This window comes from Oncorhynchus mykiss, chromosome 8 (assembly GCF_013265735.2).
Source record: "Oncorhynchus mykiss isolate Arlee chromosome 8, USDA_OmykA_1.1, whole genome shotgun sequence".
NCBI lineage: Eukaryota > Metazoa > Chordata > Actinopteri > Salmoniformes > Salmonidae > Oncorhynchus > Oncorhynchus mykiss.
Genome location: NC_048572.1, coordinates 67,708,390 through 67,734,258, shown reverse-complemented (window position 1 = coordinate 67,734,258; position 25,869 = coordinate 67,708,390). Strand labels below are relative to the sequence as shown.

The 25,869-nt window shown below is 43.7% G+C and overlaps 1 protein-coding gene across 1 annotated transcript in view; it reads right to left on the bottom strand.

Moving 5' to 3' along the window:
* Positions 1–7,316: 7,316 nt before the first annotated feature.
* The window catches only part of LOC110530410 (tetratricopeptide repeat protein 39C), a 33,126-nt gene continuing 14,573 nt past the window's right edge, over positions 7,317–25,869 (bottom strand). The window contains exons 2-14 of the mRNA XM_021613433.2: positions 18,457–18,505; positions 17,413–17,541; positions 15,911–16,022; positions 15,280–15,661; positions 12,851–13,019; positions 12,553–12,646; positions 12,343–12,450; positions 12,002–12,111; positions 11,155–11,278; positions 10,840–10,937; positions 10,606–10,710; positions 10,439–10,477; positions 7,317–8,435 (exon numbers count right to left, since the gene is read on the bottom strand). Of these exons, the coding sequence (XP_021469108.2) occupies positions 8,343–8,435; positions 10,439–10,477; positions 10,606–10,710; positions 10,840–10,937; positions 11,155–11,278; positions 12,002–12,111; positions 12,343–12,450; positions 12,553–12,646; positions 12,851–13,019; positions 15,280–15,661; positions 15,911–16,022; positions 17,413–17,541; positions 18,457–18,505 (1,612 nt within the window). The 3' untranslated portion in view covers positions 7,317–8,342. The remainder of the gene's footprint in view (positions 8,436–10,438; positions 10,478–10,605; positions 10,711–10,839; positions 10,938–11,154; positions 11,279–12,001; positions 12,112–12,342; positions 12,451–12,552; positions 12,647–12,850; positions 13,020–15,279; positions 15,662–15,910; positions 16,023–17,412; positions 17,542–18,456; positions 18,506–25,869) is intronic.

Genomic DNA, 25,869 nt, shown 5'->3' with positions numbered 1-25,869 from the left:
GAGCAGCCTGCCTGTTACGCGAATGCAGTAAGAAGCCAAGGTAAATTGCTAGCTAGCATTAAACTTATCTTATAAAAAACAATCAATCAATCCTAATCACTAGTTAACTACACATGGTTGATGATATTTCTAGTTTATCTAGCGTGTCCTGCGTTGCATATAATCGATGCGGTGCGCATTCTGAAAAAGGACTGTCTGTCACACCCTGGTCAAAGTATTTTGTGTTTATCTTTATTTATTTGGTCAGGCCAGGGTGTGGCATGGGTTTTTGTATGTGGTGTGTATGTGTGGGGATTGTAGCTAGTGGGGTGTTCTAGCTAAGTCTATGGCTGTCTGAAGTGGTTCTCAATCAGAGGCAGGTGTTTATCGTTGTCTCTGATTGGGAACCATATTTAGGCAGCCATATTCTTTGAGTTTGTCTTGGGTGATTGTCCTTTGTGTCCTGACGTCATTGTTCTGTGTTAGGAGACACAAGTATAGGCTGTTTCGGGTTTTGTTAAGTTTATTGTTTTGGTAGTGTTTGTGTTTAGTGTGTTAATTCATTAAACATGGATTGCAATAGACACGCCGCATTTTGGTCCGACTCTCCTTCTCATATAGAAAACCGTTACAGAATCACCCACCACCAACGGACCAAGCAGCGTGTCAACAGGCAGGAGCAGCGCGAGGAGACGCGCAATAAGGACTTCTGGACATGGGAGGAAATCCTCGACGGGAGAGGACCCTGGGCTAAACCAGGGGAGTGTAGCCGCCCAAAGGTGCAGCAGGAGAAGAAGCAGCAGGAGCAGCTGCAGTGGGAGAGGCTGCACCACCTGGAGAAATGGACATGGGAGGAAGAACTGGACGGTAAAGGACCCTGGGCTCAGCCTGGAGAATATCGCCGCCCCAAGGAGGAACTGGAGGCGGCGAAAGCTGAGAGGCGCAGATATGAGGAGGCAGCACGACGTAGCGGATGGAAGCCTGAGAGGCAGCCCCAAAAATTTCTTGGGGGGGGGCTAACAGGGAGTATGGCTACGCCAGGTAGGAGACCTGGGCAGACTCCCTGTGCTTACCGGGGGGCTAGAGAGACCGGACAGGCACCGTGTTATGCAGTGGTGCGCACGGTGTCTCCAGTGCGGGTGCATAGCCCGGTGCGGTATATTCCAGCTCCGCGTGTCTGCCGGGCTAGATTGAGCGTCGAGCCTAATGCCATGAAGCCGGCTCTACGCAGCTGGTCCCCAGTGCGTCTCCTTGGGCCGGTTTACATGGCACCAGCCTTGCGCTCGGTTTCTCCGGTTCGCCTGCATAGTCCAGTGCGGGCTATTCCACCTCGCCGCACTGGCAGGGCGACCGTGAGCATTCAACCAGGTAAGGTTGGGCAGGCTCGGTGCTCAAGAGCTCCAGTGCGCCTGCACGGTCCGGTTTTTCCAGTACCACCTCCACACCCCAGCCCTCCGGTAGCAGCTCCCCGCACCAGGCTTCCTGTGCGTGTCCTCGGCCCAGTACCACCAGTGCCAGCACCACGCATCAGGCCTACAGTGCGCCTCGCCTGTCCAGCGCTGCCAGAGCCTCCCTCCTCTTCAGTGCTGTCGGAGTCTCCCGCCTGTTTAGCGCTGTCAGAGCTTTCCGCCTCTACAGCGCTGCCGGAGTCTCCCGCCTGTTCAGAACTGCCAGTTAGCATAGAGCTGCCAGTTAGCATAGAGCTGCCAGTTAGCATAGAGCTGCCAGTTAGCATAGAGCTGCCAGTTAGCATAGAGCTGCCAGTCTGCAAGGAGCTGCCAGTCTGCAAGGAGCTGCCAGTCTGCAAGGAGCTGCCAGTCTGTAAGGAGCTGCCAGTCTGCAAGGAGCCGCCAGAGCTGCCTGTCTGCAGGATGCCGCCAAAGCTGCCAGTCTGCAAGGAGCCGCCAGAGCTGCCAGTCTGCAAGGAGCCGCCAGAGCTGCCAGTCTGCAAGGAGCCGCCAGAGCTGCCAGTTAGCATGGAGCAGCCAGGGCCGCCAGTCAGCATGGAGCAGCCAGGGCCGCCAGTCAGCATGGAGCAGCCAGGGCCGCCAGTCAGCATGGAGCAGCCAGTCAGCATGGAGCAGCCAGTCAGCATGGAGCAGCCAGAGCAGCCAGTCAGCATGGAGCAGCCAGAGCTGCCAGTCAGCATGGAGCAGCCAGTCAGCATGGAGCAGCCAGAGCTGCCAGTCAGCATGGAGCAGCCAGTCAGCATGGAGCAGCCAGAGCTGCCAGTCAGCATGGAGCAGCCAGTCAGCATGGAGCAGCCAGAGCTGCCAGTCAGCATGGAGCAGCCAGTCAGCATGGAGCAGCCAGATCTGCCAGTCGACCAGACTCTTCCAGATCTGCCAGTCCACCAGACTCTTCCAGATCTGCCAGTCGACCAGACTCTTCCAGATCTGCCAGTCGACCAGACTCTTCCAGATCTGCCAGTCGACCAGATTCTCCCAGATCTGCCAGTCGACCAGATTCTCCCAGATCTGCCAGTCGACCAGACTCTTCCAGATCTGCCAGTCGACCAGACTCTTCCAGATCTGCCAGTCGACCAGACTCTTCCAGATCTGCCAGTCGACCAGACTCTTCCAGATCTGCCAGTCGACCAGAATCTTCCAGATCCGCCAGTCGACCAGACTCTTCCAGATCTGCCAGTCGACCAGACTCTTCCAGATCTGCCAGTCGACCAGACTCTTCCAGATCTGCCAGTCGACCAGACTCTTCCAGATCTGCCAGTCGACCAGACTCTTCCAGATCTGCCAGTCGACCAGACTCTTCCAGATCTGCCAGTCGACCAGACTCTTCCAGATCTGCCAGTCGACCAGACTCTTCAAAATCTGCCAGTCGACCAGACTCTTCCAGATCTGCCAGTCAGCCAGGATCTGCCAGTCAGCCAGGATCTGCCGAAACCACCTGCCAGCCAGGTAGATTCATCAACCTGCCTGAGCTTCCTCTCACTCCTGAGCTTCCTCTCACTCCTGAGCTTCCCCTCAGTCCCGAGCTGCCTCAGTCCCGAGCTGCCCCTCAGTCCCGATCTGCTCCTCAGTCCAGTGGGGTTCTGGGTGAGGACTACTAGGCCATGGTCGGCGGCGAGGGTGGACTATCCAGGGACGCGAGGAGAAGGGACTAAGACATTGATTGAGTGGGGTCCACGTCCCGCACCGGAGCCGCCACCATGGACAGATGCCCACCCGGACCCTCCCTATTGTTTTGAGGTGCGTTCGGGAGTCCGCACCTTAGGGGGGGGGTTCTGTCACACCCTGGTCAAAGTATTTTGTGTTTATCTTTATTTATTTGGTCAGGCCAGGGTGTGGCATGGGTTTTTGTATGTGGTGTGTATGTGTGGGGATTGTAGCTAGTGGGGTGTTCTAGCTAAGTCTATGGCTGTCTGAAGTGGTTCTCAATCAGAGGCAGGTGTTTATCGTTGTCTCTGATTGGGAACCATATTTAGGCAGCCATATTCTTTGAGTTTGTCTTGGGTGATTGTCCTTTGTGTCCTGACGTCATTGTTCTGTGTTAGGAGACACAAGTATAGGCTGTTTCGGGTTTTGTTAAGTTTATTGTTTTGGTAGTGTTTGTGTTTAGTGTGTTAATTCATTAAACATGGATTGCAATAGACACGCCGCATTTTGGTCCGACTCTCCTTCTCATATAGAAAACCGTTACACTGTCGTTGCTCCAACATGTATCTAACCATAAACATCAATGCCTTTCTTAAAATCAATACACAAGTATATATTTTTAAACCTGCATATTTAGTTAGTATTGCCTGCTAACATAAATTGATTTTAACTAGGGAAAATGTGTCACTTCTCTTGCAACAGAGTCAGGGTATATGCAGTAGTTGTTCCCCTTGCTCTGCAAGGGCCGCGGCTTTTGTGGAGTGATGGGTAACGATGCTTCGAGGGTGGCTGTTGTCGATGTGTTCCTGGTTCGAGCCCAGGTAAGGGCGAGGAGAGTACTGCCAGTACTGTTACACTGGCAATACTATAGTGCCTATAAGAACATCCAATAGTCAAAAGGTATATGATATACAAATGGTGTAGAGAGAAATAGTCCTATAAATACTATATGAACTAAAACCTCTTACCTTGGAATATTGAAGTCTCACGTTAAAAGGCACCACCAGCTTTCATATGTTCTCATGTTCTGAGCAAGGAACTTAAACGTTAGCTTTTTAAATGGCACATATTGCACTTTTACTTACTTCTCCAACACTTTGTTTTTGCATTATTTAAACCAAATTGAACATGTTTCATTATTTATTTGAGGCTAAATGGATTTTTATTGATGTATTATATTATGTTCAAATAAGTGTTCATTCAGTATTGTTGTAATTGTCATTATTACAAATAAATATATTTTAAAAAATTGGCCGATTAACCTGTATCTGCTTTTTTTGGTCCACCAATAATCGGTATCGGTGTAGAAAAATCATAAATCGGTCGACCTCTAGAACGGATGCTTGAACAGGAGTTGCTGGAGGAAGCCCCGAGTGGAGGAGAGTCCTGAGGGGACAACTCTGGGTCAATCTTGCCAGGCCCTGGGCAATGTCTGCTGGGATGGGCCCTCGGGACAGGGTGATGCTGGTGGCAGAGACCTGCAGGCCACACTCTTTCTGTTCACTGTCAGTAGATGCCCCTGCCATTGTGTCCGTAGCCTGGATGTCTCGGCTGCTGTAGGGCTGGTCACTAGGGACGAAGGGGAAAGGCTCCCTGACGTCCTCACATCTAGTTTCCATTAGCAGGTTGCCTGGCTCCCACTCCAGAATTCGCTTTGGGTGGGGGAACATTTCAGGACCTTGGACAGTGAACTGCGGCTGTACAGTCGTGGCCAAAAGTTTTGAGAATGACACATATATACATTTTCACAAAGTCTGCTGCCTCAGTTTGTATGATGGCAATTTACATATACTCCAGAATGTTATGAAGAGTGATCAGATGAATTGCAATTAATTGCAAAGTCCCTCTTTGCCATGCAAATTAACTGAATCCCAAAAAAACATTTCCACTGCATTTCAGCCCTGCCACAATAGGACCAGCTAACATCATGTCAGTGATTCTCTCGTTAACACAGGTGTGTGTTGACGAGGACAAGGCTGGAGATCACTCTGTCATGCTGATTGAGTTTGAATAACAGACTGGAAGCTTCAAAAGGAGGGTGATGCTTGGAATCATTGTTCTTCCTCTGTCAGCCATGGTTACCTGCACGGAAACACGTGCCGTCATCATTGCTTTGCACAAAAAGATTGCACCTAAATCAGCCATATATCGGATCCTCAAGAACTTCAAGGAGAGCGGTTCAATTGTTGTGAAGAAGGCTTCAAGGTGCCCAAGAAAGTCCAGCAAGCTACAGGACCGTCTCCTAAAGTTGATTCAGCTGCGGGATCGGGGCACCACCAGTACAGAGCTATCTCAGAAATGGCAGCAGGCAGGTGAGAGTGCATCTGCACACACAGTGAGGTGAAGACTTTTGGAGGATGGCCTGGTGTCAAGAAGGGCAGCAAAGAAGCCAATTCTCTCCAGGAACAACATCAGGGACAGACTGATATTCTGCAAAAGGTACAGGGATTGGACTGCTGAGGAATGGGGTAAAGTTATTTTCTCTGATAAATCCGATTGTTTGGGGCATCCAGAAAAAAACTTGGCCGGAGAAGACGAGGTGAGCGCTACCATCAGTCCTGTGTCATGCCATCAGTAAAGCTTCCTGAGACCATTCATGTGTGGGGTTGCTTCTCAGCCAAGGGAGTGGGCTCACTCACAATTTTGCCTAAGAACACAGCCATGAATAAAGAATGGTATCAACACATCCTCCGAGAGTAACTTCTGCCAACCATCCAGGAACAGTTTGGTGACGAACAATTCCTTTTCCAGCATGATGGAGCACCTTGCCATAAGGCAAAAGTGATAACTAAATTGGCTCGGGGAACAAAACATTGATATTTTGGGTCCATGGCCAGGAAACTCCCCAGACCTTAATCCCATTGAGAACATGTGGTCAATCCTCAAGAGGCGGGTGGACAAACAAAAACCCACAAATTCTGACAAACTCCAAGCATTGATTATGCAAGAATGGGCTGCCTTCAGTCAGGATGTGGCCCAGAAGTTAATTGACAGCATGCCAGGGTGGATTGCAGAGGTCTTGAAAAAGAAGGGTCAACACTGCAAATATTGACTCTTTGCATCAACTTCGTGTAATTCTCAAAAGCCTTTGACACTTATGAAATGTTTGTAATTATACTTCAGTATTCCATAGTAACATCTGACAAATATCTAAAGACACTGAAGCAGCAAACTTTGTGGAAATTCATATTTGTGTCATTCTCAATTTTTGGCCACAACTGTACTTGTTTTTACAGCTTTATTCTTGTTCATGTAGACTGGAACGGGGATACCTAGTCAGATGCACAACTGAATGCATTCAACCAAAATGTGTCTCCCGCATTTAACCCATCCCCAGGGGCAGCATTAAAAGCAGATTATGATTTACAAGATGGAAACTAAAAGGAACTGATTTTGCTTGGGGCACATACCCTGCATGCCAGTTTGTAAATCCAACCGTGTTAGAATTATAATTGATTGACCCTTTTTTGATAAACAATAACACCACCAACAACCAGCAGCATGACAGCTGATGAGAAAAAGTAACTTAGAATTCAGGGCCACAAAAGGCTCTCATTGTTTCATAAGATCATCAATAGGCATGCTTGGTTTCTCTGCGAAACAATGCAAAGTGATTAGGTCAATAATCATATGTTTCAAAGTGTTACATGCATCAGACTACTGTGGTCTACTAGAATTCAAGCACAGAATAGCCTACCGTCTCTGAAGAAGACCGCTGTGAAGGCAGGAATAGTTTCTTGAATCCTTGAATCCCGTCAGAATATTCAACACTCTACGCGGATGAGGCATTTAACTGCTAATGAGTTACCAGTTGTTTTGAACGAGGCATATCAGATATGATAACTTGGCAGGTAACCTATTTCTACATCAAATAATATGGACAGTTCTATCACTTTGGCAAGTGTTGATTTAACTTTCAACGGTAAAGCACCTGAAGGCCTGCCTGAACACCACAGTCAATCATTATTTCAGAACTACTTCAAATGTATTGCTTCTATTCTTTTAAAGCCTGTTGAGTGATTTAAAATATATATATATATATATATATATATATATTTATTTTTTTATCACTAACTGCCAAAGAACTAAGCTACAGCTGAAAACTAGCCAACTGGCCAAATCTGCCATTTACAGAAATGTTAATTGAGATGTACTGTCCCTAACAAATACATAAATCATGAGACTACATGCATCTTAAAACACATTATGGAAATAAAATGGCCATAGATTTAAGAGATGTATTGTTTTAACACATGATCTTATACATAAAAAACACAGCAACAAAGGAAAACCAGTCTCCAGCAAATACAAGTACAGCAGAGTGTAGATGTTATACACATAAGTGAGTGCCAAAAGGACAATGTAATTTAGCTAGTACCATATCTATATTTACAGTGATATGAATAGGGGTTTTCCCTTTCAATATCAATAGACTTGTTATTAAAACCAGTAAAAACATGTTTTTTTTAAGTAACAACGTTGTAACATGTTTGAGGATATCTTTAATGGATTCACAATGTATAACCTAAGGTCAATTTACAGTGACAATGGCCAGGTGATGAGTAGTAGCACAGGGATTGTGCATTCAGATTGTTTACTACTGTAAGAGCAACAGGACTTTGAGGTCATCTGGCAGAAACCTAGACAGTAGGGTTTCTATGGCACAAGTTCACTGCTTTATAATGAAGCGTCATACACAGTTTTCAATCAGAACCCTTTCATATCTTATGGGAGAAAGATATGGTACTATTCACATTTTAGCCATTTAGCAGACGCTCGTATCCAAAGCGACGTACAGGAGCAATTGGGTTAATGCCTTGCTCAAGGGCATGTCGACAGATGTTTCACCTAGTCGGCACAGGGATTTGAACCAGCAACCTTTCAGTTACTGGCCCAACACTCTTAACCATTAGACTACCTGCTGTCTCACTGACAGATTTTCCCCCAATATATTTTTCCTTGGTAAAAAGTTACATTTGCCTCCCAGCAGCAACTACTGTACATATTTGATCTGGTTGAAACACACAATTACACTCCAGTAGTCTGCACTATCCCTCCAGGAGATTTACTGTAAACTACGCATTACAAACTTGATGGCACATTCATTATACAAACATAAGTCAACTGAAACAAACACATTGCAGTGAACCATCACAGTGAAGATCAAGATGGCTTCTGTAGTTGTTTCCAGATCCTTCTACCCTCAACGCAGAGCTAGGGTGGATGTATGGTGGAGGAATGGGGCAGTAGTCAAGGTGGGGCCACCTCCTTCCTCATGGAAGCCAGAGCTGAGTGGATGCGTACATGGAGCCTGTTCTCAAAGTCATAGCCAGCAAAGTCATCCTGTAGAAACAAACACAGATTACTACATCACATATAACATCCTCAAAAGGGCACATACAGGTAAGGAAATATTCCAAATCAAAGTTTATTTGTCCCGTGCGCCGAATACAATAGGTTCACCTTACAGTGAAATTCTTACTTACAGGCTCTAACCAATACTGCAAAAAAGGTATTAGGTGAACAATAGGTAAGTAAAAAAATAAAACTACAGTAAAAGGACAGGCTATATAGAGTAGCGAGGCTTTATACAGTAGTGAGGCTACATACAGACACTGGTTAGTCAGGCTGATTGAGGTACTATGTACATGTAGATATGGTTAAAGTGACTATGCATATATGATGACCAGAGAGTAGCAGTAGCGTAAAAGGGGTTTGGCGGGTGGCGGGACACAATGCAATTAGCCCGGTTAGCCAATGTGTGGGAGCACTGGTTGGTCGGCCCAATTGAGGTAGTATGTACATGAGTGTGTAGTTAAAGTGACTATGCTAATATGATAGAGAGTAGCAGCAGCGTAAAAAGAGGGTTTGGGGGGGGCACACAATGCAAATAGTCCCGGTAACCATTTGATTACCTGTTCAAGAGTCTTACGGCTTGGGGGTAAAAACTGTTGAGAAGCCTTTTTGTCCTAGACTTGGCACTCCGGTACTGCTTGCCATGCGGTAGTAGAGAGAACAGTCAGTGGCTGGGGTCTTTTTTAGGGCCTTCCTCTGACACCGCCTGGTGTAGAGGTCCTGGATAGCAGGCAGCTTAGCCTCAGTGATGTACTGGGCCGTACGCACTACCCTCTGTAGTACCTTGCGGTCAGAGGCAGAGGAATTGCCGTACCAGGCACTGATGCAACCATGCTCTCGATGTTGCAGCTGTAGAACCTTTTGAGGATTTCAGGACCCATGCCAAATCTTTTTAGTTTCCCGAGGGGAAGTAGGCTTTGTCGTGCCCTCTTCATGACTGTCTTGGTGTGTTTGGACCATTCTAGTTTGTTGTTGATATGGACACCGAGGAACTTGGAAGCTCTCAACCTGCTCTACTACAGCCCCGTCGATGAGAATGGGGGAGTGCTTGGTCCTCCTTTTCCTGTAGTCCACAAACATCTCCTTAGTCTTGGCTACGTTGAGGGATAGGTTGTTATTCTGGCACCACATGGCCAGGTCTCTGACCTCTTCCCCATAGGCTGTCTCGTCGTTGTCTGTGATCACTGTTGTGTCATCTGCAAACTTAATGGTGTTGGAGTCGTGCCTGGCCATGCAGTCATGGGTGAACAGGGAGTACACAGGAGGGGCCTGAGCACGCACCCCTGTGGAGCTCCAGTGTTGAGAATCAGCGTGGCAGATGTGTTGCTACTTACCCTCACCACCTGGGGAGAAAGTCCAGGATCCAGTTGCAGAGGGAGGTGTTTAGTCCCAGGAGACTTAGCTTAGTGATGAGCTTTAAGGGTACTATGGTGTTGAACGCTGAGCTGTAGTCAATGAATAGCATTCTCACATAAGTGTTCCTTTTGTCCAGATGGGAAAGGGCAGTGTGGAGTGCAATAGAGATTGCATCATCTGTGGATCTGTTTGGGCAGTATGCAAATTGGAGTGGGTCTAGGGTTTCTGGGATAATGGTGTTGTGAGCCATTACTTTCAAAGCACTTCATGGCTATGGACGTAAATGCTATGGGTCTGTAGTCATTTAGGCAGGTTGCCTTTGTGTTCTTGGGCACAGGGACTATGGTGCTCTGCTTGAAACATGTTGGTATTACAGACTCAGACAGGGACATGTTGAGCATGTCAGTGAAGACACCTGCCAGTTGGTCAGCACATGCCCGGAGCACACATCCTGGTAATCCGTCTGGCCCCGCAGCCTTGTGTATGCTGACCTGTTTAACGGTCTTACTCACGTCGGCTACGTAAATCATTTCAAATGCATATCATGAATGCCAGTCCCACATCATTCCAGATACTATAACTGACAACTACAAGTTCCAAAAATACACTATAGGTGGAAGAAAGTTCTACTGTACCTTGGCCTGAAGCATCAGAGCTCTGCCCTTCGCTTCAGACTGAGCAGAGAAGAAAACCACAATCAGATATACTCAATCAACTACTGTATTTAACATACACTTTCTCTCCTCCGGGTTGACACATTGCACAATACAATATTGCAACACACTGTATACACTGAGCTCACCTCAGGGCTGTCCAGTAAAACACAGCCCAACTCGTAGCAGGAGTAGGGCTGCACATAGGAGTTGTTCTGACGACCCACCTCATCTCCGGCAGCCAGATGGAAGCACTGCAATGTTCAATGAAACATAATGAAGAGTAGTAAACATTCACTATTCTCATGACACTAATATTTGCAGATACATATGATGTGTGTACTTTGTTTTCAATACATATCAATGGGGTGGTGAGACAGAACCTCAATGGCGTCTTTTATGTTGCCGAGACATCTGTGTATGTCACCAAGAAGCAGGTTTTTCAGGCCAGCAATTGAGACGTCATCTAGTTCCTGCAGAACTAAGGAGACAGACAACCCACTGAGTTTCCTTCCACATTCACAGGAATGCACTTTTATGGCACCACAACAACGACTCACACAAATTGTTCTGTATGTGTGCGGTCCTTCACAACCAAAAGAGAATAGTCTATAATTGATTTGTGTTGCAAACATGGTAGTTGGGACTGAGAGTTTGTTCATGTGTAGTTTGTCGATGTATGTTCTCACACTGTGTACCTTGGCTCATGATCTGTAGCTTAGAGGTGCAGCAGTTCGGTAGAGCCTTCCACAGGTAAAGTACCTCGATCACAGCCAGGACACACAGCTCTCTGGATGGGGAGTGTTTCCTTAGCCTCTCCGCCTGCACACACACTACCATCTCAGTCAAGAAGCAAAATTCTGCCTACCACATAATCAACTGCCAATTTCCCTCCATACAATGACTTCAGATCACCTTGAAACTGTACAACAATGAAAAAGATTAATTCTCATTAGAAGTAATAATTCACATACACCGCTGTTCAAAAGTTTGGGGTCACTTAGAAATGTCCTTCATTTCTCAGAACAAGATTATACTGACGAGTTTCAGAAGAAGGTTCTTTGCTTCTGGCCATTTTGAGCCTGTAATCAAACCCACAAATGCTGATGCTCCAGATCCTCAACTAGTCTAAAGAAGGCCAGTTGTATTGCTTCTTTAAAAGAAGTTTTAAAGACAGTTTTCACAACAGTTTTCAGCTGTGCTAACATAATTGCAAAAGGGTTTTCTAATGATCAATTAGCCTTTTAAAATTATAAACTTGGATCAGCTAACACAACATTGGAACACAGGAATGAGGATTGCTGATAATGTGCCTCTGTACGCCTATGTAGATATTCCATCAAAAAATCTGCTGTTTCCAGCTACAGCAGTAATTTACAACATTAACAATTTCTACACTGTATTTCTGATAAAATTTATGTTATTTTAAAATGGACAAAAAAAGAGCTTTTCTTTAAAAAAAACAAGGACATTTCTAAATGACCCCAAACTTTTGAACAGTAGTATAGATCTATAGAAATGTGCTGTTGCCAGTCCCACATTCACCCTCTTCATAGAGAACTGTTCTATCTGATTGTTCTTCCGTTTCAGAAGCGTATGCACATCCTTGAAGACAGCGGCAGCCCCCTCCAGATCTCCTGATGCTCCCTGGGACACTATAGTGGACCACAGAGACAAGGCCCAGGGGTTAGAATCTGCAGGGTACCTCAACGCCAACATATTACCGTTATCAGGGGATGTATGCCATTATCGCTAATAGGCTCAGAAGCTTTTCATTCAGCTGAATTTGCATTCCCAGTACTTATTTTCCCTTTGAAAAGAATGAAAACAAGAGGATGTTCTAACCCCAACACCAATTGAGTGACCTCTAACCTTTGCCCTCTCACCTCCAGTTAGGTAGGCGTAGTAGCACTGGGACCAGCGTGACTCAGTTGCCAGACGCTGAAAGGCCCTGTAGGCGTCACTATACCTCAGCTCGATCATACTGCACCACCCTGAGAAGAGCAGAGAGAATGGACTGTCACTCAGAAACAACAAGGCAATGGAGAGCATTAGTTAGAGATGATGTTGAAGTGAAGAGGGATAAAAGCGTGTACCTATTTCATACAAACACACATGCTGGATCTCCCTCTGGTCTGTAGCCAGCTCCAAGGCATTTTGGAAGGACATCAAGGCACTGTTGATCTGGCACTGGAAGTGGAGAGGAGAGAGGGGGAAGAAGACCAACACACTACAGCCACAGTCCTAGACACAGGTTACCTTGTGTTGTTATTTATACTCATTTCTTGGCAGGGTACACTATAGCACAAAAATAACTTAGAGGCGTTCAGGTTGTACCTCATTTAACTCATTTTTAAATGTTTTCCCTCTACTGAACATGACCCAGGTCATTACCTCCAGGCGCTGCACCCTGCCCTTGAAGAACAAGAAGAGGGAGGAGTTAGGGTATACAGGCTCCTTCCTCTGGAGGATAGCCTTAGCCTCCATCAGGCCGGCCTGTGTGTCTGAGCCGTCCAGGGCAAAAAAGGGTTGCACTACCGTATAGTACCACAAGAGGGCCAACCTGCCACAGGGGGACAGAAATCCTCGTTATTGGGAAAGGGAAAGGACGATTCCTAGTTGAACAACTGAATGCCTTCAACTGAAATGTGTCTTACGCATTTAACCCCTCAGCTTGGGGATTTGATCCAGCAACCTTTCGGTTACTGGCCCAACATGACAACAGTGACCACGTTTACATGCGCACAGTATTCTGGATAGTACCTCATATACCACTTAAGGGATAGTTTGGGGATAAGCTGTTTCCAGGCACCTTTGATATCCCGCTCACAAGTGACCATGAATAAAAATAATATTTCTCATTTAAGTTCATATGGGTTAAATGGAATGTACCCGAAACATGGACAACTGACTGTAGGCCTATCACATCTCACATGTAGAGTAATATAATATTAACTCCTGCAGAAGTATGCATTTCTTGGAGTAAAATTATACAAATGTTTAAAAAAAAGAATCTTAGGAACAGGAGTGGAGAAATTTGATTTCTTTCAGCATCTCTTGAGAAAATGCAAATGTATTGTGTTAATGTTATGCAAGGAGATAGTATTTCAACCACATAACATATGCAACCAAGACAAACTGAAGTCTTATCAGAAATGTTTCATCGTTTTCTCAGCTATTCATTTCCTTAAAACCGGTCAAGCTGATGACATTTGGACATTTTGCACAGGACCAATCTTTCCACTGTTTTGGAGTTACTGCATGTTCTACCCAAACCCGAAAATAAACATAGTCATCTAGTTAACATGGTAAAGTACTAATGCATTCATTCTTTCTATCAAATGCTAGAAATTCTGGTGAGCACTACTCACCACTACTACTACCTTCTCGGGCAACAAGTTATGACAAGAGAAGCTGCATGTCAGCTCGAACTATAAGTAGAAGGTTGTCTAAATTAGGGGTGAATGTAGCCAGTAGTCTGTACGGTCCAGTACGGCGTATCAGCAAATAAATGATTATGGAATTATTGAACTGCGAAGGTAGCCTACTTTTTGAAGGGATTTGTTTGACAATCAGATGAAAACACACAAACGTATCCCGTCTAAGATCAGGATATCCCAGCCATCTTATCTGGGTTTCTCATAACCGCTATAAACTTTTGGGGTTTTTGTAAACGGGATATGATGTTTATATGCTCCAACTCAAAAACAGAATACTTGAGTATCCAACATAATAATTGGATATCGGTGTGCATGTAAATGTGTTCATGAGAGTTTTACTGGTGAATATCAGCATTCAGAGGGTCAGTCAAGAAACCAAGACATATCACAACTGTCGGTAAACATACGACTGATTTCAAGTTGAAAAACTTGCTACCAAACTCAGTAGATAAGTCGGCAGATAACAGTCAAAAATCTGCAGAATCAACCGTTACATGCAGCTTAGATGTGAAAGCAACAGCACTTGAATATCCAAGACAAATTTTCCTTCAGGCAAAATAAAGTTAATCTTATCTTAAAATGTTGAACATGTGTACTCACTTTTTTACATTTTATTTAACTAGGCAAGTCAGATAAGAACAAATTCTTATTTACAATGACGGCCTACCCCGGCCAAACCCTAACCCGGATGACGCTGGGCCAATTGTGCGCCGCCCTATGGGACTCCCAATCACGACCGATTGTGATACAGCCTAGAATTGAACCAGGGTCTGTAGTGACGCCTCTAGCACTGAGATGCAGTGCCTTAGACCGATGCACCAATCGGGAGCCCCTCCTAAAATAATCTTTGTTTTCTGCCAAGGCATTGATGCGAGGCATCAGTTTAACCAGGGGCTAGGGTCAGCTCCTCTCGATTATTAAAGCAGTTTACATTTTAGTCATTTTGCAGACGCTCTTATCCAGAGCAAATTACGGTTCAGTGCCTTGCTCAAGGGCACAGACAGATGTTTCACCTAGTCAACTCAGAGATTTGAAGCAGCAACTTTTCAGTTACTGGCCCAACGCTCTTAACCACTAGGCTACCTGCCGCCCTTCATCTTGGCCTGACTAATGGGTTTCAGGCATGTTAAAGGCTGTAGTTGCCTACCAAAAGGCACCCAATTCCCTGCATAGTACACTATTGATGTAAAAAAAAGTAGTGCACTATATAGGGAATAGGATGCCATTTGGGAGGCAGAATGTGTGTTCTGGCGTCTGCTGTGGATGTGTCGGCAGAATCAAACAGTCACCACAGTCAGAAAAAGTCTAAATAAACCAAGACACAAAAAAAAATGCATTTTGACACCCAATGTCCCTGTTGTCAGTAGTGGTACCCCTACTCACGTAGCTAGGGGGGCCTTCATGTCCTTACTTTCACTGGCATACGTAAGGGCGGACAGCCCCTGGTGGCGGTCGCCAGGGAAACCCAGAAGGTTGACGATCTTCAGCAGGTGTGGCGGTACCATGGAGATGCACAGGTGGAACAAGCCGTAGCCAAAACTGACCGAGCCCTTGAGCCTCTCCAGGGCCTCCGGGCTCACCCCATTGGTCATCTGGGTTGGGGGCGTGGCGTGGTTGCGGTTGGCCTGTTCAGTGGATGGAGAGGGAGACCCTTGCTGGTCGGAGGACCTCCTCTTGCTGCAATCCTGCAGCTGGCTGATGTCGCTATAACACTTGTTGTACATCTTCCAGGCTTTGCGGAGGATCCAGCCTCCTCTGATGTATGCTGGGTGGGTTTGGGAGAGGGGAAGTCCATGAAAAATAACACACAGAAACCAGGACGTTTGAGTCCTGAGAGACATGTTCTACATACCAATGTGCATTATAGAATTCAACTTATTGGACATGCATTATAAATCAGTATGCAAGAGCGGATATTGAAACAACACAGTGCAGCCAATCAGTCAAATACATATGGTTCATCAGTCAGCTATAATCCTACATGTAGGTCAAGGTAGAAGTGATGAGGTCTCACATGAGAGTTCCTGTTTGATGAAAGAGAGGACGGCGAGGTACACCTGGCAGTCTGCCACAATGATCTGTCTCTGGAGACGGTCTACTATTGCCACCCCTGACCTCTGGGAGTCCTGGAGGAAGGCAAAACAGACAGTGAGCACAGTGACATCTATAGATGTCAACATCCAAGTTTTAGAGCAAGGTCAAATACGCATGTCAGTAAACATTGTCAATGTTATATACAGTTGATGTTGGAAGTTTACATACACTTAGGTTGGAGTCATTAAAACTTGTTTTTTAACCACTCTACAAATGTCTTGTTAACAAACTATAGTTTTGGCAAGTCAGTTAGGACATCTACTTTTTGCATGACACAAGTCATTTTTCCAACAATTGTTTACAGAGATTATTTCTGACCCACTGTATCACAATTCCAGTGGGTCAGAAGTTTACATAGACTAAGTTGACTGTGCCTTTAAACAGCTTGGAAAATTCCAGAAAATGACGTAATAGTTCATCCTTGGGAGCAATTTCCAAATGCCTGAAGGTACCACGTTCATCTGTACAAACAATAGTACGCAAGTATAAACACCATGGGACCACGCAGCTGTCATACTGCTCAGGAAGGAGACACGTTCTGTCTCCTAGAGATGAACGTACTTTGATGCAAAAAGTGAAAATCAATCCCAGAAGGACAATGTGAAGATGCTGGAGGAAACACAAAAATATCTATATCCACATTAAAACGAATCCTATATCAACAGCAAGGAAGAAGCCACTGCCTCAAAGCCTCCATAAAAAAGCCAGACTATGGTTTGCAACTGCACATGGGGACAAACATCGTACTTTTTGGAGAAATGTCCTCTGGTCAGATGAAACAAAAATGGAACTGTTTGGCCATAATGAACATCGTTATGTTTGGAGGAAAAAGGGGGAGGCTTGCAAGCCGATGAACACCATCCCAACCGTGAAGCACCCACTGGGAATGTGATGAAAGAAATAAAAGCTGAAATAAATCACTCTCTCTATTATTCTGACATTTCACATTCTAAAAATAAAGTGGTGATACTAACTGACCTGAGACAGGGAATTTTACGAGGATTAAATATCAGGAATTGTGAAAAACTGAGTTTAAATGTATTTGGCTAAGGTGTATGTAAACTATATATATATATATATATATATATATATATATATATATATATATATATATATATATATATATTTTTTTTTTTTAAACACACACACATTCCTGGAAATAGTTAGCAAGCTAGCTTGGGCGCTTGACTCCCGTTGTGAGGTCAGAACACTCAGATCAACCCTACTCCTCGGCCAGTGTGTCCAGTGTGCACTCTAAACACTCAGAGTGAAACACTCAGTTTACGAACGAACAATCTGACAACCCTCTCGTGTGAATTTAGAGGGGCTGTGTGAGGTGCTATGCAGTCAATAGGTATGAGCTCCTTGGAGGTTCATTAGGTGTGTGTGTGTGTGTGTGTGTGTGTATTGCACTTCACCCACACTCCTCCTGATCTTTTTTTTGATGGTCTCTATGACCCCAGTGTTGTCGCTCTCACACAGTCTCTCAGTGGCTCGGAGGTCATCAAAGGCCATCTGCATCTTCTCCTCCTCAAACGTCATCATGGCATTCTACACACACAGCCACAATCACAGTACCAGTCAGTCAGGCCTTTCTCTGAGAGTAATAAACAAAGCACAGCGGTCATCTCATTCGTCATGATATCATCTTGTAGCAGTCATATTGTTTGAATAGAAACAGATCCTATCAGCAGCTACATAAAACAATACAAAGCACAGCGGTCATCTCATTCGTCATGATATCATCCTGTAGCAGTCATATTGTTTGAATAGAAACAGATCCTATCAGCAGCTCCATAAAACAATACAAAGCATAGCGGTCATCTCATTCGTCATGATATCATCCTGTAGCAGTCATATTGTTTGAATAGAAACAGATCCTATCAGCAGCTACATAAAACAATACAAAGCACAGCTAGACATCCAACTATATGAGTCATGGACTTCCCAGAGTAATATTTCATCCAAATATTTTCAGAGATGTGCACAAAATCATTTTTTCCCAGTCAGTTCTCTAGCCCACAGTGAGCCAGTTATATCAGGTTGGTGAATCATTGATAATTCAGTATGTGGTCCAGCAGCAGGGGATGCACAGCAGGACTACTGATCAGGATATCCCTAGTGTGCTATTATCTGTGTGACCTTCTGATGTACAGATTGGCTGAATAAATAGATGCTTTATGACTAGGTCTATGTTTGAGATAGAGATGTACTGTCAAAAGCCAACAACTGAACGAACATGTTGGTCTATGTTTGAGATAGAGATGTACTGATGAGATGTACTGTACTGTACGCGTTGGCATTCAATAAAAAAAACATACAATACAGACTCCGTAATACATAGATATCTCTTCCTGTTCCCTAACTCCAATGGTCTGCATTGCAGAAGTATCAAATGAGAATAGCAGTGATACAGTAAATCAGTACGAGATGTTGATCTCCTCTGTCCTCTCCACCACTACTCACCAGAAAGCTGACAAAACTGGCTCCGAAACTCATCAGTGGACTGTGGGTCCTGGAAGAGAGACGGAGAAACAGAAATGGTTGAGGAAAGAGCCTTGTCAAATGTCAATAGACTAAGATAGACGTTTGGCTTGCAAAGCACAGCTGAAACAGAATCATCTCTTAAGAAAAGACAGCTAGGACAGGAAAAGTGTGGTGAGGGCTAGAGTTAAACTAAATCAAACTCCGATGGTATGGCTGGAGGATATCAGAGTTGATTTATTGCGCTGAATCAGATTTTTTCAATTAAATGTATGCCCAACAAAAAAAAAACATTGATTTCAAATGATTACCAAACAACTCTATGAACAAGGATTACTTATAACAATTTACAAAAACATATTTACTAGAACTGTGCAGATGCAAAGCTTGGTAAGAGAATTTCGGGTAAAATCGCAGATTTTTTTCTGTCCATGTTTTCCAAAAACATAAATATCTGCTCTACATTGCAAAAAAAAAATACTGAAGACATCAAAACTATTAAATTACACATACGGAATCATGTAGTAACCAAAAAAGTGCTCAAACAATTCAAAATATATTTTAGATTCTTCAAAGTAGCCACCGTTTGCCTTGATTACAGCTTTGCCCACTCTTGGCATTCTCTCAAACAGCTTCACCTGGAATGCTTTTCCTTCACTCTTTTCCTTCACAATTCAAAATAAAATCACAGACAGTGTCACCAGCAAAGCACCCCTACACCACCTCCTCCATGCTTCACGGTGGGTGGGAACCACATGTGGAGATTTGTTCATCTACTCTGCATCTCACAAAGACAGAGGTTGGGACCACAAATCTCAAATTTGGACTCATCAGACCAAAGGACAGATTCCCACTGGTCTAATGTCCATTGCTTGTGTTTCTTGGCCCAAGCAAGTGTCTTCTTATTATTGATGTCCTTTAGTAGTGGTTTCTTCTCAGCAATTTGACCATGAAGGCCTGATTCACACAGTCTCCTCTGAACAGTTAATGTTGAGATGTGTCTGTTACTTGAACTCTGAAGAATTTATTTGGGCTGTAATTTCTGAGGCTAGTAGTGGTGAAAAGCTTGCCACCAGTGGACTCTGGAGCAGTGGAAACACATTCTCTGGAGTGATGAATCATGCTTCACCATCTGGCAGTTCGACGGACAAATCTGGGTTTAGCAGATGCCAGGAGACCGCTACCTGCTCCAATGCATATAGTGCCAACTGTAAAGTTTGGTGGAGGAGGAATAATGGTCTGGGTCTGTTTTTCATGGTTTTGTTCTAGTGAAGGGACATTTTTAATATTTTATATAGTGTATTTTTTCATTCCTGCCCCCCATGAGGGAGGATAATGAAAGTTCACAGAAGTAACAAGTAAAACTTTTGTTTATGAATTATTAAGTGATTACATTTTAGTCATTTAGTCATTTAGTTATCCAGAGTGACTTACAGTTAGTGCATTCATCTTAAGATAGCTAGTTGGGGACACCAAATCACAGTCATAGTAAGTACATTGATTCAGTACACACTCCTGAGTGCAATAGCGGGGAGTTTTACACCACTCCAGCTGATGCTTGGCATTGCGCATGGTGATCTTAGGCTTGTGAGCGGCTGCTCGGCCATGGAAACCCATTTCCTGAAGCTCCAGACAAACAGTTGTTGTGCTACTGTTGATCCAGAGGCAGTTTGGAACTCTGTAGTGAATGTTGCATCCGAGGACAGACGATTTTTAAGCGCTGTGCGATTCAGCGGTCCCGTTCTGTGAGCTTGTGTGTCCTACCCCTTCGCGGATCAGGCGTTGTTCCTAGATATTTCTACTTCACAATAACAGCACTTAAAATGACTGGGGCAGCTCCAGCAGGCCAGCAATTTGACAAACTGACTTATTGGAAAGGTAGCATCCTATGACCGTGCCACATTGAAAGTCACTGAGCTCTTCAGTAAGGCCATTCTGCTGCCAATCTTTGTCTATGGAGATTGCATGGCTGTGTGCTCAATTTTATACACCTGTCAGCAACGAGTGTGGCTGAAATAGCTGAATCCCTAATTTGAAGGGGTGTCCACACACACACACACATAGTTGAAATGGGTCTTTGTCAACATTTTCTTTTGATGCATTTCTAATACCTTTTAAGACTTTCTGGTAGATGTTTTTTAAGACCCATTTCCTACATGTTTGACCAGAAATCAAAAGCCATTGCTTACTCCTAATGTTTAGGATGGGAAATGGTTGAAAAATGTATTTATGCCTCAATTTTTCAAACACATATAGTCTTAGCTTTTCATTTGACCGCCGACATACTCCTATGAACTTCATGTTGGTGCTCATAGATCCTTTTACATGCAAATGACCAGGAGACTTTAAAAGGCGCGAGTCACGCAAAAGCAAGTACTTAAGAAATGTGATTTGTACTCCAAGATAACATGTCATAGTAGTTGCATTCATTTCTCAAAGTCTGGAAGGTTATTATTTCCAAGAATGTAGTTGGCTAGATTCTATCCGTATTATGTTTTAATTTTGAAGCCTGCAGAATAGAAATATGGGATGAGGGAGGTGATCAGCCTGGATTTTGTCTACAGCGGTCTACTTTCAGTTCCCTCCATCTCTTATGACGTACAGTTCACAGTGTGTCGTTCTCTCTGGAGCTCTGAGCTCAATGTAATTAGTGAGAGAGGTGACATTTAAGAAATCAGCAGGAGACAAGGCTGTGTGTGTGTGTGTGTCTAAGCCTGCTGTGTGTAATCTGTAATCACTGACTTTCACTGATTGGCACTTCACCTGCTGCCTGTGTAGCCTAGTTACAGTACATTGCCTAATACTATTGCCTATCAAGTTTTAGAACAATGCTATATTTAATATACAGGTGAGCTCTAATACATTGGCACCCTTCAACATTTAAAAAAATGATTCACTACTTCCTTTTAAAATAATTTGAAATTGAAAACTTGTTTGGTGTTCACACATGCATTTGATTGATTTACAACAGCACAGCACAGCAATCCAAACTGAAATTCCCCTCAAATTAAAAATAAACACAAATAAATGTTCTGGACTAAATAATTCAGAAGAATTCAAATTAATTTGGTTGGTTGGAGGCAGGTGATTCTCGTTTATTGTGTAATTTCTCTCACCTTAAGTTGCAGGTACTGACAGGGTAAACATGTCCATTGAACCAGTTTGGAAAGAGAAAACAGAACATGGCACTCCATTGTAAAGTGCAAAGGGTGCCAATATATTAGAGCACAACTGTAAGTCACTTATAATTCCAACGCAAGACCTTTCATAGTGAGACAAGAACACCGACTTAGGCCTAATCACGCTGTCGATCTAGGTATGGACAGTGATGACAATTATTAGGTTGCCGATGATATTTGAGGAGTGAGGTGGTACTAGCAAATCACGTGAACAGCAACTTGTTTCCTCTCAGAGCGTAACCTTAGTTAATAAAGAACATTCAATGACTGACATGAATGTTTGTGGCCTGCTTGCATAGCAGCTAACCACTGCTAACTCAGATGCAATTCTCCCAACTGGTTTGTGATCTTGGCTAAAAAGCAAGTATGAATACGTTATTTGATAAAGTACAGATGTACAGCAAAAAAAAGTAATTCAACTATCCTTCTAATATACAGTGGCCTTTGAAATGATACATTGGCTGAGGTTAAAGTGCAGACTGTAAGCTTTAATTTTATGGGTATTTTCATCCATATTGGGTACACCGTTTAGAAATGACGCCACTTTTGTACATAGTCCAACAATTTTAGGGGACCAAAAGAATTGGGACAAATTCACTTCTGTGTATTAAAGTTTAGTATTTGGTCCCATATTCCTACAGTAGCACGCAATAGATTACATCAAGCTTTTGACTTTACAAACTTGTTGGATGCATTTGCTGTTTGTTCTGGTCGAGTTTCAGATTATTTTGTGCTCAATAGAAATGAATGGTAAATAATGTATTGTGTCATTTTGGAATCACTTTTATTGGAAATGAAAATATCGATGTTTCAATACACTTCTACATGAATGTGGATGCTACCATGATTATGTATAGTCCTGAATGAATCATGAATAATGAGTGAAAAATGTACACGCACAAATATCATACCCACAAGACATGCTAACCTCTCACCATTACAATAAGATGAGAGGTTAGCATGTCTTCGGGGTATTATATTTGTGCATTCATTTCTCTCTCATCATTAGGGTTGCACATTTTGGGGAATATTCAGAGGTGGAAACTTTCCGTGGGAATTAACGGGAATATATGCAAATTAATATTAATACCATTTAAAATGTAGATGTTTTTTTGTTGCATTGGATATATTTACCGTTTGGAGACAGAAACATAAACATTTTCTCTTATACAGTGCCTTGCGAAAGTATTCGGCCCCCTTGAACTTTGCGACCTTTTGCCACATTTCATGCTTCAAACATAGATATAAAACTGTATTTTTTTTGTGAAAAATCAACAACAAGTGGGACACAATCATGAAGTGGGAACGACATTTATTGGATATTTCCAACTTTTTTAACAAATCAAAAACTGAAAAATTGGGCGTGCAAAATTATTCAGCCCCCTTAAGTTAATACTTTGTAGCGCCACCTTTTGCTGCGATTACAGCTGTAAGTCGCTTGGGGTATGTCTCTATCAGTTTTGCACATCGAGAGACTGACATTTTTTCCCCATTCCTCCTTGCAAAACAGCTCGAGCTCAGTGAGGTTGGATGGAGAGCATTTGTGAACAGCAGTTTTCATTTCTTTCCACAGATTCTCGATTGGATTCAGGTCTGGACTTTGACTTGGCCATTCTAACACCTGGATATGTTTATTTTTGAACCATTCCATTGTAGATTTTGCTTTATGTTTTGGATCATTGTCTTGTTGGAAGACAAATCTCCGTCCCAGTCTCAGGTCTTTTGCAGACTCCATCAGGTTTTCTTCCAGAATGGTCCTGTATTTGGCTCCATCCATCTTCCCATCAATTTTAACCATCTTCCCTGTCCCTGCTGAAGAAAAGCAGGCCCAAACCATGATGCTGCCACCACCATTTTTGACAGTGGGGATGGTGTGTTCAGCTGTGTTGCTTTTACGCCAAACATAACGTTTTGCATTGTTGCCAAAAAGTTCAATTTTGGTTTCATCTGACCAGAGCACCTTCTTCCACATGTTTGGTGTGTCTCCCAGGTGGCTTGTGGCAAACTTTAAATTACACTTTTTATGGATATCTTTAAGAAATGGCTTTCTTCTTGCCACTCTTCCATAAAGGCCAGATTTGTGCAATATACGACTGATTGTTGTCCTATGGACAGAGTCTCCCACCTCAGCTGTAGATCTCTGCAGTTCATCCAGAGTGATCATGGGCCTCTCTGCATCTCTGATCAGTCTTCTCCTTGTATGAGCTGAAAGTTTAGAGGGATGGCCAGGTCTTGGTAGATTTGCAGTGGTCTGATACTCCTTCCATTTCAATATTATCGCTTGCACAGTGCTCCTTGGGATGTTTAAAGCTTGGGAAATCTTTTTGTATCCAAATCCGGCTTTAAACTTCTTCACAACAGTATCTCGGACCTGCCTGGTGTGTTCCTTGTTCTTCATGATGCTCTCTGCGCTTTTGACGGACCTCAGAGACTATCACAGTGCAGGTGCATTTATACGGAGACTTGATTACACACAGGTGGATAGTATTTATCATCATTAGTCATTTAGGTCAACATTGGATCATTCAGAGATCCTCACTGAACTTCTGGAGAGAGTTTGCTGCACTGAAAGTAAAGGGGCTGAATAATTTCGCCCAATTTTTCAGTTTTTGATGTTAAAAAAAGTTTGAAATATCCAATAAATGTCGTTCCACTTCATGATTGTGTCCCACTTGTTGGTGATTCTTCACAAAAAAATACAGTTTTATATCTTTATGTTTGAAGCCTGAAATGTGGCAAAAGGTCGCAAAGTTCAAGGGGGGCGAATACTTTCGCAAGGCACTGTAAGTAGACATAATTGCAAATTATTAAATCCTTCCAATAGAAATAAAAACAATTTCAGTTACGAATTGAACTTTAATTAAAAGAGTTGACTCTTAACATGGGATGATTTCCCTGAACAACAAAAGAAAGGGGATATTGAATGATCCATCGCATCTCCCAAAAAACCTTTTCAACATATATCCATCCGTAAAATGATAACCAAAGCTTTAGTGTCTAGACTGTCTTCCTATCAGGCTTCTATGTCTTATCCCTGGACCTCCTCAATGTCCACCTCTTGATCATCAGACTGAGGCCTCATCTTCACTCACTTTCCAACCTTGTTGAGGATGGCTTGTTGTCAAGCTCAAAATGTCTACTTACTTTTCAACCCTTGTATTGGTCAACGGGAAAGAGCCTCCCTTCCACCAGGTCGCTGATGAGATATGATGGCACGACTGCCATACTGCATCTCCATCCCAAAACCCTTGCTTGGAAGTGTACTTCGCCAGACGGCCAAGGTGGCGAGACATGGTAGTGATGACACCATAGGCCTTGCTGATCGCTGCACCAGACAGGATGCTCTTGCCAACATACTTTGGGTCCAACATGTACGCTGCGGCGTGTATGGGCTTCAGGCAGAAGTCTTCATGCTTTATGTATTTCAGAACTGCAGTTTCCTCTGCTTGGAGCAACAGTGAAGTGGGCAGGGCAGTACGGATTTCTCCTCTTACATCTTCAAACAGAGTCTGAACATCAGACAGGATGGCATTGTCTCCCTCAATCCGTGCAATGGCTACTGTTATAGGTTTCAGAAGTTTCAGGCTGCTTACCACTCTTTCCCAAAATACATAATCCAGGAGGATCCTCTTGATGGGGCTGTCCATATAGGCAGACTGTGATGTGGCCATTTCTTGGAGAGACTCCTTCTCCTCCAGGAGACTGTCAAACATGATGACAACAGCACCCCAACAGGTGTTGCTGGACAGCTTCAATGTGGTGCTCTTATTCTTCTCACTTTGCTTGGTGAGGTAGATTGCTGCTATAACTTGATGACCCTTCAAATACCTAACCATTTCCTTGGCTCTCTTGTAGAGTGTATCCATTGTTTTCAGTGCCATGATGTCCTTGAGGAGCAGATTCAATGCATGAGCAGCACTCCACTTTAGACCAAGCAGCTTTCATGTTTGCAGCTTTGTCTGTCACCAGTGCAAATACCTTCTGTCGTCCAAGGTCATTGAGGACTGCCTTCAGCTCATCTGCAATGTAGAGACCGGTGTGTCTGTTGTCCCTTGTGTCTGTGTTCTTGTAGAACACTGGAGGGGTGGAAATTAGAGGTTGAAAAATCATGATCGGTCAACGCCGATACCGATTATTGGAGGACAAAAAAAGCTGATAGATTAAATCGGACGATTAATATTTTTATTTCTATATTTATTTGCAATAATGACAATTA